This window comes from Bombina bombina, chromosome 10 (assembly GCF_027579735.1).
Source record: "Bombina bombina isolate aBomBom1 chromosome 10, aBomBom1.pri, whole genome shotgun sequence".
In the NCBI taxonomy this organism is placed as follows: Eukaryota; Metazoa; Chordata; class Amphibia; order Anura; family Bombinatoridae; genus Bombina; species Bombina bombina.
Window position 1 is genome coordinate 34432988 of NC_069508.1, and position 16045 is coordinate 34449032.

The 16045-nt window shown below is 38.0% G+C and overlaps 1 protein-coding gene across 1 annotated transcript in view; it reads left to right on the top strand.

Moving 5' to 3' along the window:
* KIAA1614 (KIAA1614 ortholog) overlaps window positions 1-16045 on the top strand; it is a 65005-nt gene that overhangs the window by 6681 nt on the left and 42279 nt on the right. Inside the window, exons 2-4 of the mRNA XM_053693945.1 lie at window positions 4296-5023; window positions 13796-13859; window positions 14499-14630. Coding sequence (XP_053549920.1) covers window positions 4309-5023; window positions 13796-13859; window positions 14499-14630 — 911 coding nt within the window. The 5' untranslated portion in view covers window positions 4296-4308. The remainder of the gene's footprint in view (window positions 1-4295; window positions 5024-13795; window positions 13860-14498; window positions 14631-16045) is intronic.

Sequence of the window (16045 nt, forward strand, 5' to 3'; positions counted from 1 at the left end):
CCCACACCGGCTCCCACCCACCAACGATACCGGCCATCGATGTCCGGTGCAGAGAGGGCCACAGAGTGGCTCTCTCTGCATCGGATGGCCATCTAAGGTTATTGCAGGATGCCTCCATATCGAGGCATCACTGCAATAACCGGAAAGCAGCTGGAAGCGAGCAGGATCGCTTCCAGCTGCTTTCCACACCGAGGACGTGCAGGGTACGTTCTCAGGCATTAACTGCCTTTTTTCTGAGGACGTACCCTGCACGTCCTCGGTCATTAAGGGGTTAAAGAGTAATCCTAGGTGAGCTCAGGAGGGTGCATGTGTCCTAAGCCATTTGGCAGCAGTGTTTGCAACAATGCTTATATTAATGTTATATAGTTACACTGCTGCTACAGATACTCTATGGCAGCAAAGATTGCAACTATGTATAACATTGCTATAAACTGCTGCCAAATGGCTATGGACACGTGCATGCTCCTGAGTTCACCTAGGATTATTCATTAACAAAATATACAAAGAGAACTAAGCAAAATTGATAATAAAAGTAATTTTGAAAGTTGTTTAAAATTGCACGCTCTATCTGAATCATGAAAGGATAATTTTGACTTTACTTAATCCTATATTCCTCTACAAATCTATGCATACAGAATCAACCCCTTAACTCAAGAACTTTAATGAATAGAAGATTGTTAGAAATGGAGTAGATCTGCACAAGGAGCTAAGTGTGAGGATTTAGGGGCAAACAGTAAAAATGAATGTGAAACCTATAATGATATTGTTTTAGTTAAATAAAAAAATATTTAAATTGTTATTTTTACATTTTATGATATATTTATCTCCTTCCACTAGAAAAGTTGTCTAAATATTATTAATCCAGAGATAGCTCATCTCACAATAATTTCATAATTATTTATGTATTTCTAATGGTGTACAGTGGGTATTGAAAATAATCTCCTCCCCCCTCCCCCCCCCTGAAAATAATCACATTTTGTTGCTTTGTAGCCTGGAATAAAGACAGACACTGTTTTTGTTTATCCGGTTGTAAATACTCAGTGCAACTTATAACATCCAAGTGAAAGATATAACACCAACATGTCAGGCAAAAATAAAGGCAATTCAAAAACAGAATCACTGAGTTGCAAAAAGGATCACCCCCTTCTAAAATTCTTGTAAACTCAATCAGGTGTAGCTAATCACCTTCTCAACGGCACACACAATGCCATTTGACCTTCAATGGTGATCAGCTGTGGGCATATTGATTAGCTCTGCATGAGCTTTCCTGGAGCATCTCAGTCCCTAGTAGTGCAACTGAAGCAAACAATCAACTATGGGTGGCAAGGAACTGTCAAAAGATATCCGGGATAATGTTGTGTATAGGCAATGTCGCAGTCAGGAGATGGATACAAGAAAACATCAAAGACCTTATCAATGCCTAGAAGCACAGCGAAGTCTTCTATTAAGAAGTGGAAGGTATTTGGTACAACACAGACCCTCTCTATATCAGGATGTCACTCCAAACTGGATGAAAGAGCCAGGAGGAAACTGGTCAGAAAGGCTACCAAGACGCCAACAGAAACTCTGATGCAGTTACAGGAATTTATGACAAAGTGTGGTCACTGTGTGCATGTGACAACAATATCACACATTCTATGCAAATGTGGCTTGTATGAGAGGGTTGCAAGAAAAAAGCCACTCCTCAAGAAAGGCCACATGCAGTCATGACTGAGCTTTGCCATAACACCTAGGCGATTCTGAGGCCACATGGAAAAAGGTGTTATGGTCAGATGAGACTAAAATTTAATTATTTGGCCTCAACACCAAACAATGTGTCTGTAGGAAGTCCTAATACAGCTCACCATCCAAATAACACCATACCTACAGTAAAGCATGGTGGTGGTCATATCCTGTTATGGGGTTGTTTCTCCGCAACAGGCACTGGAGCACTTGTCAGGATAGAAGGAATAATGGATGGGGCAAAATACCGTCAAATTCTTGTGGAAAATCTGCTGCCCTCTGCCAGGAAGTTGTCAATGGGAAGTGGGTTTATCTTCCAACATGACAATGACCCAAAGCACACAGCAAAAATGACCACACAGTGGCTGAAGGAGAAAAGGGTAAATGTCCTTTCATGGTCTAGTCAGAGCCCAGACTTAAAGGGACATTCCGGCCAAAATTGGAATCCGCACGGATGCATTTCGGTTTTGAATAGAAGCGTTTTTTGTAATATACTGTACATGTATTAGCAAGAATGCTTCTAATAAAAGCTATAGCTGTTTCAATTGTGTATTCAGCATTTTAACACATCACTTGCTCACAGAGCCTAAAGTGCTTGTTCCATCTGTTAATGACTCCGTTTGTTAATTTCTAACATGATACAAGTCCCACTGGCGCTCTCAGCAGCTGCAGTACATAAAATGCTGGTGCACTGAGAATATCTAGCTATGCTTCACATGCATGTGCACAGAAAAATGTTAACACTAAAATAGTGCTAACTTTTACCAGAATAATTTTTGCCAATACATATATATTGCAAATAGGTTTCCTTTTAAATATGTAATTCATCTAAATGCATTTATATTTTAACCGGAATGTCCCTTTAAACCCCATTGAATATCTGTGGCATGACTTGAAGACTGCAGTCCACAAACGGTCACCATCAAATGTAACAGAACTGGAGCCGTTCTGTAAAGAAGAGTGGGCAAATATTGCAGTCTAGATGTGCAAAGTTAGTAGAGACAGATCCCAGCAGACTAAGGGCTAGATTTATCAAAGCTGAGGCGTACAGGGGCACGTATACGTGCCCCTGTACGCCACAGCTCGCCTGTGGCGGGGCGAAATTACCCGCAAGTAATTAACATTGCACACGAACGCAATTTTGCGCTCACGGGCAATCCCAGCCCCCTGCCCGCGCACAGCCAATCACGCGCGGGCAGGAGCTGTCAATCTCCTCGGTCGGACTCGACCGCGGAGATTGAATTTCGCCAACTTAGAGGTGGCGAAGAGCTTAGGGAAGCAGCGGTCTTGTGACCGCTGCTTGATAAATAACGGCGAGCAAGTTCTTGTGAGAACTTGCAGCCGTAGGGGCTTGATAAATCGAGCCCTAAAGGCTGTAATTAAAGCAAAAGGTGGTTCAACAAAATACTGACACAAGGGGGTGATCCTTTTTGCAACTCAGTGATTCTGTTTTTGAATTGTCTTTATTTTTGTCTGACGTGTTGGTGTTATATCTTTCACTTGGATGTTATAAGTTGCACTGAGTAATTACAACTGGATAAACAAAAACTGTATCTGTCTTTATTTCAGGCTGCAAAGCAACAAAATGGGATTATTTCAAAGGGGGGGGGGGTATTCTTTTCAATACCCTCTGTATAACTGAATTCAAGATTTTCTGATATATAACAATAAAACTAATCTGAAAAAAATATTAATTTTAAAATGAAACCTTCATCTGGTTGTAAATATTAAGATTATAACACCCAGCAAGAATGAACCTATATGTAGAAAACCATGATTTAAAGGGACAGTCTGCTTTAGCATTTTTATTGTTTGAAAATAAAGATAATCCCTTTATTACCCATTCCCCAATGTTGCATAACCAACACAGTTATATTAATATACTTTTTACCTGTGTGATTACTTTGTATCTAAGCCTCTGCAGAATGCCCCCTTATTACATGGCTATTTATGTATTATCTATTGACTTGCATGTTAGCCAATAAGTGCTGAGTTATAAATAACTCCACAGCAGTGAGAAAAATGTTATCTATATGCCACACATGAACTAGCACTGTCTAGCTGTGAGAAACTGTCAAAATGCCCTGAGATAAGAGGCGGCCTTCAACGGCCTAGAAATTAGCATATGAGCCTACATAGGTTTAGCTTTCAACAAAGAATACCAAGAGAACAAAGCAAATTTGCTGATAAAAGTAAATTAGAAAGTTGTTTAAAATTACATGCCCTATCTGAATCATAAAGTTTCATTTTGACTAGACTGTCCCATTAAATTGAGTCTTACTGACTAGTGAATGAAATCGATTTAAATAAAATCCACCTGATTATAATATATACTTATTTGTAAAGCACCAACAAGTTCCGTAGCGCTGGTTGCATGAGTCGGGTACATGACAATGCTTCATAGGGAAAAAAAGAAATACCGATACATAACTTAACAAAACAAATACTAGATGAGAGCGAAGATTTTTTTTCTTTTCATATCCCTTTAGGGTTTTGCTGCCAATTTTCTCCCCTTCAGGGCTGGCTATCTCTTGTTCACACATTTTTACTCTATTTTATTTATTTTTTTGTAGGACCCATTGGGTTATGGCAAAGATGTCAGCTGAGGATGATATGGGAGAATCTCCTTCTCACAAAGACAATGAGAAAAAACAAACAAAGGGCAGAAACAAGACAGTACGAAGGACAAACACAAGGCAGTGCAATGACAATGAGGGTGCAGGGCTGTCTGGAGAAGAACTATGCAAGAAGACCTCAGTATTACAAGGTAAAGTTAAAGCTTTGAAGGAGAAACACAAAGCTGCAAGAGGCTCTGAAGTAAACAGAGAAGAAGGGGGAGTTAATGAAGATGCTCTGGTAACACCACAGGTCCGCACTTACCTGACAGAAGAGGCATTGCAGGTCAGTAAGCAGGAGGGACACCTGGGTACGGTTCAGGAGAACTTGGGATCAGATGGGTTTCAGGAAACTTGCACTATACAAGAGACGGCTATACCACCCATCAGTAGATGTGAGTCCATGGACCTTTATGGCTACACAGTTCAGCCCATGTACAAAGAGAACACAGACAGAATTGCTAATTGGATGCAACCTTCAGACCAAAGGCAAGAGAGAGTGCCTAGTGCTCCGCAGTCTGTGAGTGACTTAAGTCTTGAGACATCTCTGAGCCTCGCAGAGAGAGTGGAAAAGAATAGACAGGAGCTAAGCTGGAAATTCAACAAAGCATCATGTGAAAGGGGAGACTCTCTGCTTGGTGAAGTTCTACACTGTGATCCCTTAGACACATCGAAAGATGGAAGTTGTAAGTACAGATATTGGGTGTTGGTCAGAGTTCGACAAACCCAGGAGTCTGGGAGCCACTGGCTCCTAGAATTTTACTTCTGGCTCGTAACTTTTTGTGTTATTCACCATAGATCTATATACAGATACCACTGTCTGGCTCCATAAAGTATGCCTGGCTACTAAATATTCTTACTGGCTCCTAAATTGTAAACCGATTTGTCAACACCTGCTGTTGGTTATTTTAGTATCATCCATATTCACTAAACTTCAGGAAATCTCTCAAATAAAGAAACAAACTCTGATTGATATTATATTTAATGTAGGCCACCCTTGTATCTTCTATGTCCCAGGGGGCACAGCGTGACCATCCAGTGTTAATTATCTTTCAGGGTCAGTGCAAGGATTTTTAGAGCTTTAAAGGGACAGTCAACACCAGAATTGTTGTTTAAAAAGATAGATAATCCCTTTATTACCCATTCCCCAGTTTTGCATAACCAACACAGTTATAATAATACACTTTTTACCTCTGTGATTACCTTGTATCTAAGCCTCTGCAAACTGTCCCCTTTTTTCAGTTCTTTTGACAGACTTGCATTGTGCTCACTCCCGTGGCGTTACCTAGGAGCACTGATTGGCTAAAATGCAAGTCTGTAAAAAGAAATGAAATAAGGGGGCAGTCTGCAGAGGCTTAGATACAAGTTAATCACAGAGGTAAAAAAGTATATTAATATAAGTATTGGTTATGCAAAACTGGGGAATCTATACTGTGTGTGTATATACATTTTAGCCAATCACTGCTGACTCCTAGGTAACTTCACATGCGTAAGCTCAATGTTATTTATATGACACACATGAACTAACACCCTCTAGTGGTGAAAAACTGTTAAAATGCATTCAGATTAGAGGCGGGCTTTAAGGTCTAAGAAATTAGCATATGAGCCTACCTAGGTTTAGCTTTCAACTAAGAATACCTAGAGAACAAAGCAAAAATGGTGATACAAGTAAATAGGAAAGTTGTTTAAAATGACATGCCCTATTTGAATCATGAAAGGTAATTTTGGACTTTACTGTCCCTTTAAGTGAATATACATTTTGCCAACCCCTCTTAATAAACCCCTCCATTAAATGGACTTAGTACTCAGGTGTATGAAAGAACAGCAGAAAAACATGTTAGGAATATTTTGTAAAAAACATGTTTAAACAAAACCAGTTTAGATTTAAGGTTTAACAGGAAGTGCATGTTTCTGTACAACTGATACCTAGGTATCCATTGTTCACTGGCTGATAGGGACAACTCCTATGAAAAAAAATATGGTTTATTTAACACTAGAACATCCTTTTTCTTTAAAAAAATAAATAAAAAAAAGAAGAAAAAACTACGGAATTTAGTACATTATGATATATTCTTTTTTAGATGGAACAATGAAAGATCTCTGCCCTGTTTATATGTTAGATGTATTCTCACCTCAGACCTGTGACCAGATACACAAGCTCATCTGCTCCTTTTACCAGGTGTGTGCCCATATCAGTCATGTGACCAGACAAACACAGGTCCTTGTACCTCCTTATGCCAAGGTGTATGCCCACATAAGACCTGTGGCTAAATGCACGTCCCCTCTAAGTCAGGCTGTCAGCTGCACACCACACACAGGACATGGTAGGGCAAGCCCCTGTTATAGATAAAGATCTGGCTGTACTTTTACACACAATATATTAGCTTATCAGATATAACACAAGCAGTAGTGACACAGCGAGACTCTCTCAGACAGATCCTGCTCTGGCAAACACTGCACAGGAAAGCTTCTCAACCATCAGTAGATAAACACAATATGAATGGTGCTCACAGAATGAGCCGTAAGGTCACCATAATACACACATGGCAATGTTTTCCTTCATTTGTAAGACTGGTGCCCAAATAGATTACGTTTTATAACAGCGAACATTTATATTTTATTATAAATAAACATTAAGGGTCCAATTACAAGGGGAAGCACTAATTAAAGCTCCCTCTCAAGTGTTAATTGCGCTAGGAGTAAACTTTTTGTGCACGTCGGGTTGCACTCTTATTATAAGTTGAAAGTAAACTGTTTTTGCTTGCGCACTAACCTGACGAGCGCAAAAAACTAAACTTAGCATATCGCATGCCCGTTTACATATTCCCTCATATAAGTCAATGGAGCAAAAAAGGTTGAAAAACCCAAAACCCCACTCTTGCACAAATCCGATTGAAACCCAGTTTATAATGTAAGTCAATGGGAAGTGAGGGAGATAGGTTCCAGGCCCCTCTCAAAATTGTCGTAAGTAACACCTAATACATTATTTTTAAAGCTTTGAAATGAAGACTTTAAATGCTAAACAGCATTATAAACCTAATAAAATAATCACACAACACAGAATATATAATTAAACTAAGTTAAATGAACAAAACATTTGCTAAACAGCATTATAAACCTAATAAAATAATCACACAACACAGACTTCACTTGCATTTTTCTGCAAACAGTTCTTTCTATGCATTCCAATCTGGACTGATTTATAGACAGGAAGATCTTGTTCCTTTGAAATCTGCTCGATAGCTCAGGTCTGGTTAAACTGATTAATTTCAGCTTGCTTGGCTTTGCTGCAACACAAGCGGACAGCTCCACCTACTGGCTATTTTAATAAATGTACTGCTTCTCAATGCTTTTCAATAGCAGTCACATGACTGGAAAAAAAAGGTTGTTTTTCTGAAACGGTGTAAATTGAACCGTTGTAAAACGAGGGCCACCTGTGTGTATATCTAAATATATAAATATCTATTTAGAAATACATATAACATATTCTGCTGTGTGCAGAACATTTGAATGTGAAATATTTACAGCAAAGAAAAAACCTTTATTACAAAATAAAGCATAAATATGCTTTTACATGTTTTCATCTACTTAACGACAAAGGGCTCCAATGCATTTATATATATATATATATATATATATATATATATATATATATATATATATACTGTACATATATATTAATGTTATTAATATGTGTATATATGTCTGTAAATACATATATAAGTAGATAAATACATATATAAGTACATAAATACATATATAAGTACATAAATACATATATAAGTACATAAATACATATATAAGTACATAAATACATATGTACACATATATAGACATCTATGTACATACATATACATCTGAGGACATGTATATATGTCTACGATAACGCCCTTTGCCTGACTTTTTTTTTTCTAACACCTGAGACCTCCTATATTTGAGCCAGTACAACTTTTGTGTGCAATATATTTTTGAATAGTTTTTATTAGACAGTGTTATTATGAGTGCAACTTTACTTTGTAATGTATTTTGTGACACATTTTAGTTTCGCAAAACAGTTAACCAGAGTTTTGAAGTTGCATTAATCATTCTAGCGTAAATTCGCGATTGCGCTCAAGCAATCGGTTTACTTTCAACTCATAATACCAGCGGTAAGTCCCGACGAATGCAAACCCTCATTATAAACGCCTTATCACTAAGGTGCAAATGTTTGCATTCTTGTGCAATGCTGAATTCCGCCAATGGCGAGCTGCAGCGGACTGGGGCGCATATGTTCGCCCCTGTCTGCCAACACTTGATAAATCAAGCCTTGTATCATCCTAGAGAAGGTATAGGAATGTCTAAATTAAACTTTCAAGAAACAGTAATAGCATTTTAATACAGTTTTAAAATAATTTATATTTTCAAATGTGCTTTGTTCTCTTGGTATCCCTTGTTAAAAATTAAAATAAACATATTCTACACTAGAGGGAGCTAGCTGCTAATTGGTGCCTGCATATATTTGTCTCTTGTGATTGGCTAACTAGATGTGTTCAACTAGCTGCCAGTAGTGCAATACTGTTCCTTTAGCAAAGGATAAAAAGGGAATGAAGCAAATTTGATAATAAAAGTAAATTTGAAAATTGTTAAAAAAAAATATTTGCTATCCTTATTATGTAAAAAAAAAAAGTGTGTTACCTTTAAAGGGACAGTAAATGCAATAAATAAGGTTAAGTTGAACTTACCTTGTCTCTTCTCCAGGAACTTCTGATCATGTCTCAAAAGCACTTCGCGGGCGCGCTGTCTAATTACAGCGCCAGACGATCTCACTATTGAACTGAATGTAGAGTGCTCCCTCTGGTCTGGTAGTGGGAGCGCGCTACATTCAGCTCAATAGCACGATCGGGCGCACTGTGATTAGACAGCGCGCCTGCAAAGTGCTTTTGAAAAAGAAGAAATGATCAGAAGATCCTGGAGAAGAGACCAGGTAAGTTCAACTTTGAGGAGTAAAATCTCTAAAATCTTTAGATTTTTAAACCTGTCGCTAAGATAATGTTACATAATTCTGCACAAATGATTTTTTGCATTTACTGTCCCTTTAAGCCAGCGGCAGAGTAGAGGAGCACCCAGTTTGTTACCTAATGGGTAAGGTAGAGGATTACTAAGCATAGAAGCATTGTGATGTGACAAGTGTGTTACCTATGGGGTAAGGTAGAGGAGTATATAACACAGAAACTTTACCTCTGTGCAATTACACATAAGCAGCTTGCCTAGTAAATATGTTGTTAATAATTCAATGGCATTTACAGAAACATTAATCTGGGGAAGAGGGAGCTTAAATAGCATTGTGCTTCTGACCTTAAAGGGACATTGTACACTAGATTTTTCTTTGCATAAATGTTTTGTAGATGATCCATTTATAAAGCCCATCTGGGAGTGTTTTTGTAACAATGTATAGTTTTACTTATTTTTAATAACATTGTGCTGATTTTCAGACTCCTAATTAAGCTCCAAAGTTTTATATGTATACGGATGTCTATAGATTCAGGCAGTTTGTCTAAAGGGTCTTTAAATATGCGGGGGGGGGGGGGGTCTGCTCTTCCTTATTTTCCAGCCCCTTTCACTGAGGATTCTGAATTTTAATGGTTGTAAAAGGGACAGTACAGGTAGCCCTCAGTTTACGCCGGGGTTAGGTTCCAGAAGGAATGGTTGTAAATCGAAACTGTTGTAAATTGAAACCCAGTTTATAATGTAAGTCAATGGGAAGTGAGGGAGTTAGGTTCCAGGCCCCTCTCAAAATTGGCATAAGTAACACCTAATACATTATTTTTAAAGCTTTAAAATTAAGACTTTAAATGTTAAACAGCATTATAAACCTAATAAAATAATCACACAACACAGAATAAATAATTAAACTAAGTTAAATGAACAAAAATATTTGCTAAACAGCATTATAAACCTAATAAAATAATCACACAACACAGACTTCACTTGCATTTTTCTGCAAACAGTTCTTTCTATGCATTCCAATCTGGACTGATTTATAGACAGGAAGATCTTGTTCCTTTGAAATCTGCTCGATAGCTCAGGTCTGGTTAAACTAATTAATTTCAGCTTGCTTGTCTTTGCTGCAACACAAGCGGACATCTCCACCTACTAGCTATTTTAATAAATGCACTGCTTCTCAATGCTTTTCAATAGCAGTCACATGACTGGAAAAAAAGGTTGTTATTCTGAAACGGTGTAAATTGAACCGTTGTAAAACGAGGGCCACCTGTATATACCAATTTTCATTTAACTGCATGTAATAGACACTGCTATAAAGAAGAATATGCACAGATACTGATGTAAAAATCCAGTATGAAACCTTTTAAAAACTTACTTAAAAGCTCCTTAGCTCCCAGTTTAGCTCTGTTGATGAGGTTGACTGGGACACCCAGTGAAAGCAGCTGGGAATTCAGGAAGAGCAGACAATCTTTCTTTCCCTGCATATGAAAAGACCCTTTAGACAGCCTGAATCTGTAGACACCAGTACACATCTAAAAACTTTGTCACAATGTTATTAAAGTGCATGTAAAGTCAACTGAATAGCTAATCATCAAAGTGATTAATCGCAATAATAAAGTTTACTTTAATTCATCATATTTTTGTAATCTCTTTCTAAAAGTAAATATAACGATTTTTACTTCTTATTCTTGTCGCCGGTTCCTCCGCCTGCCATTTTGGTCCCACATTTCTGTATTGATTGACACTTCGCTTTCTTAATATTTTATTCACCCCAGGGGCGTCAGGCTGGTTGTTCGCGATTTAACAGCGCATGCGTGAACTACACGATAACGTAGCGTACTCAATGCTCGTCCGCGATTCGCGCATGCGCAATACTGATATGTAATGTCCGATATAATAGACAATCTTTACAAATAAGGGCGATATCGGATTGATGCTTATTTCAATCAATAAACAAAGCTGCTCCTTGCTCGCAAAGTATTCAATGAATGCAAACATTCATTGAATACTTTGTTTATAATATATTTACGGAGTGTAAACGCATGGGCAATGGGAAACGAGGTGCCGAGGTTTAGAGCGTTAGTTTTTGCTATACGCATGCGCTCTTTGTCGGCAAAATTTTAAACGCATGCGCAGATGCCAGCACTGATCGTGAACGAGCATGAAACAGACGTCAGCGAGTGGGCGTCAAATATTGTAATGATGCAGGAGAAATCGGATGAAATACAGGAAGAAGATGGTTGGGAGGAGTTAAAGGCTTATAACGGAGCTAAGTTGAAATTAAAATTAAAAGATAATTATTCTTTATATTTAACTTTTATTATTTCGGTTTGCATATATCTAATATTTTGAGCAAGTAGGTTTAACTTAATACCCAAAAATTTACATTCACTTTAAAAAATAAGCAAAACTATACATTGCTACAAAAACACTCCCAGATGGGCTGTATCCCTTTAAAGTGATGGTAAATCCTAGCATTTCAAAACGTTAGGATTTACCAGCACTAAAAATAAAGGTTACCTTCATTCTTCAGTTTTAAAAAAACCGGTGTGAAAGTTCCCTTTAATTCACGGAGACACTGTGCCGTATTCTAGCACGGCTATTGGTGGAAACTTGACCTCACTGAGTTTAGGTTAGCGTTGAAGCCGCGGCGAAATAAAGGCAACTTTCACACCGTTTATTTTTTTAAATGATGATTGAAGGTCGCCTTTATTTTTAGTGCTGGTAAATCCTATGCAAACGTTTTTGAAACGCTAGGATTTACCATCACTTTAAAAAAAAAAAAAAATTCTCAGAATATTTTAAAGGGACATAAAACCCACATTTTTTCCATGATCCATATAGAACATGCAAAAAAATAATGAACTTCTATTATCTAATTTGCTTCATTCTTTTGGTATCTTTTGTTGAAGAAACCGTAATGCACATGAGTGACTCAATAACGAGACATATATGTGCAGCCACCAATCAGCAGCTCCTAGGTGTGCTTTTCAACAAAGGATACCAAGAGAATTAAACAAATTAGATAGCAGAAGTAAATTGGAAAGTTGTTTAAAATTGTATATTCTATCTGAATCATGAAAGAAAAAAATTGGGGGTTTTGTCCCTTTAAGAGACATTCCAATTCGCTTCTGTTGTTATATTTACTTTGTTCTCTTGCTATCCTCTGTTAAAAGGTTAGTTTTATACAAGCAATAGTGCTTGAACACATCGCATTACTTTATTTTTTTTCTGCAAAATCCACCATTAAAGTATCTGTAGATTGTTGTAGATAAAACATTTAATACGTTTTTGTAAAGGAATCGATAGTGGACACTAATGCAGAAATGACGCACTCTAACAAATGTAAAAAAACAAAAGTATTATTTTGCTGCTGGACTTAAAGGGACATTAAAGCCAAACTTTTTTTCTTTCATGATTCCGATAGAGCATCAATTTTAATCAACTTTCTTTTTTACTCCTATTATCAATTTGTCTTTGTTCTCTTGGTGTCTTTATTTGAAAAGCAGGAATGTAACTTAGTAGCCCCTGGGTACATTTATCCACCAATCAGCAAGCGCTACCCAGGTTCTGAACCAAAAATGGGCCGGCTCCTAAGCTTACTTTCCTGCTTTTCCAATAAAGATACCAAGAGAACAAAGAAAATTCGATCATACGAGTAAATTAGAAAGTTAATTAAAATTGCTGCTCTATCTGAATCATGAAAAAAAAAAATTGGGTTTCATATCCCTTTAATGTGTCCCAAATGACTTATACCTACTGCTGAGTTGAGTATTAAATGTATGGGGCAATATTCTTTTGTGTTTATTTTTGTATTTGAAATAGCTAGTTTTGCTCATTAAAACCATCGGTTGTTGTACTCTAGGGCATGCCCATACTAATGGACTGAGCCTGCAAATAAAGCAGACTTTCTAATGTTATCTATGTTAGATATTGACATGCTAATTATTATGGCTGGGGGTTGAATGAGCACAACAATATATTTCAGATACAAAATCCCTTACTCCCTCCTACCCCCCACTTGGAGATTAAAGGGACAGTATACACCCATTTTCATATAACTGCATGTAATAGACACTACTATAAAGAAGAATATGCACAGATACTGATATAAATATCCAGTATAAAACCCTTTTAAAAACTTACTTAGAAGCTCCCAATTTAGCATTGATGAGATTAGCCTGGGACACCCACTGAAAGGGGCTGATAGCAGAACCTCCCCTGCATACAAAAAGACCCATTATACAAACAGAAGCAGTCTGAAGTCTGTATACATCTAAAACTTTTGTGGGCTTGGTTAGGAGTTTAAAAATCAGCACAATGTTACTTACAAATAAGCAAAACTTTACATTTTTACAAAAAACACCCAGATGGGCTATATAAATGGATCTAGTGCATAATGTCTCTTTAATACTCTAATGTTGCTGTAATTATCACAATATAATTTTTTTTCATATGGATTTCTCTTATTTTAGGGTTGTTGCCCCGAGACATCGATGGAGATTCGGGTGTTTCTTTGCCAGACTCTGATGGATGCAAGTAAGTAATGATCAGCTTCCAGGGAAGAAAATACCCCCCATATATGATATATCTCTGAGTAATACATAGTATAGTTACAGGCTTAAAGGGACAGAGCACTCCATAACTATATTTCTTGTTCATGAACAGCAGTTAAAGGGACAAAATGAATTGTTCAGGATTTAGACAAATTTGGTTTTATTCAAGAAAAAACAAAGCCCTGTAATTCAATTAAATACTTTAACTTAAATGGAACAAAGAGATTTTGAAGTCACTTTAACAGTTGATTACTTAGAGGTGTTTTTTTAAGCAACTAGGCAGTCATAGAATAAGACGGGTGTTTATTGTAAGCAGTCACACATGACCCTGCAAGTCTCTCACACAGCTTACACTATAGAGACAAGCAGTCGCAGCCCATATGTTATGTATCACAGCCGCTCTGTCTTGTCAGTGTCTGCTGGAATAATCCTTTCCAAAAATGCTCTGTGTCCTAGTTCCCCCCCATGTGTACATTATTCACGGTTTACGAGGCCCACCAGGGGGGCGTTAGCAGTGTCATTCTCCCATCCCACCCTGTTTTATTTTTCTGTTCCCTGTGACGCTGGCTTTTACACTCTGGGAAGTGGCGTCATTTTAAAATCCCTTGTAATCCTCTACCAGGGAGCTGAGCGTCCGTCACGATCAGGCCAAACAGCTGCTACAGAGAGCACGAATGAAAGCAAGAGGGACCAGTCCCTTAAGAGCATCCCACTGCGTTCTACAACACAGCCATTCCAAGCACACGCTCAGACGGTAAGGGGTCTAAAGGGGTATGTGATTGTGGTATGACGGAGAGACTGGTATTTAAGGAATGGACAGAGGTATGTGATTATAGCATGGCAGAGAGACTGTTATTTATGGATCGGAGAGGGTATGTGATTATAGCATGACAGAGAGACTGTTATTTATGGATCGGAGAGGGTATGTGATTATAGCATGACAGAGAGACTGTTATTTAAGGATCAGAGAGGGTATGTGATTGTGGCATGGCAGAGAGACTGTTATTTAAAGATCGGAGAGGGTATGTGATTGTGGCATGGCAGAGAATTTGGTATTTAAGGAATGGACAGAGGTATATGATTATAGCATGGCAGAGAGACTGTTATTTATGGATCAGAGAGGGTATGTGCTTGTGACTTGGTAGAGAGGTTGGTATTTAAGGAATGGACATAGGTATGTCATTATAGCATGGCAGAGAGACTGTTATTTCTTTCATGTAATTAGCAAGAGTCCATGAGCTAGTGACGTATGGGATATACAATCCTACCAGGAGGGGCAAAGTTTCTCAAACCTCAAAATGCCTATAAATACACCCCTCACCACACCCACAAATCAGTTTTACAAACTTTGCCTCCTATGGAGGTGGTGAAGTAAGTTTGTGCTAGATTCTACGTTGATATGCGCTCCGCAGCAGGTTGGAGCCCGGTTTTCCTCTCAGCGTGCAGTGAATGTCAGAGGGATGTGAGGAGAGTATTGCCTATTTGAATTCAATGATCTCCTTCTACGGGGTCTATTTCATAGGTTCTCTGTTATCGGTCGTAGAGATTCATCTCTTACCTCCCTTTTCAGATCGACGATATACTCTTATTTATATACCATTACCTCTGCTGATTCTCGTTTCAGTACTGGTTTGGCTTTCTACTAATTGTAGATGAGTGTCCTGGGGTAAGTAAGTCTTATTTTCTGTGACACTCTAAGCTATGGTTGGGCACTTTTATATAAAGTTCTAAATATATGTGTTCAAACATTTATTTGCCTTGACTCAGGATGTTCAACATTCCTTATTTCAGACAGTCAGTTTCATTATTTGGGATAATGCATATGAATTAATCAATTTTTTTCTTACCTTAAAATTTGACTTTTTCCCTGTGGGCTATTAGGCTCGTGGGGGCTGAAAATGCTTCATTTTATTGCGTCATTCTTGGCGCGGACTTTTTTGGCGCAAATTTTTTTTTCTGTTTCCGGCGTCATACGTGTCGCCGGAAGTTGCGTCATTTTTTTGACGTTTTTTTTTGCGCCAAAAGTGTCGGCGTTCCGGATGTGGCGTCATTTTTGGCGCCAAAAGCATTTAGGCGCCAAATAATGTGGGTGTCTTTTTTGGCGCTAAAAAATATGGGCGTCACTATTGTCTCCACATTATTTAAGTCTCATTATTTATTGCTTCTGGT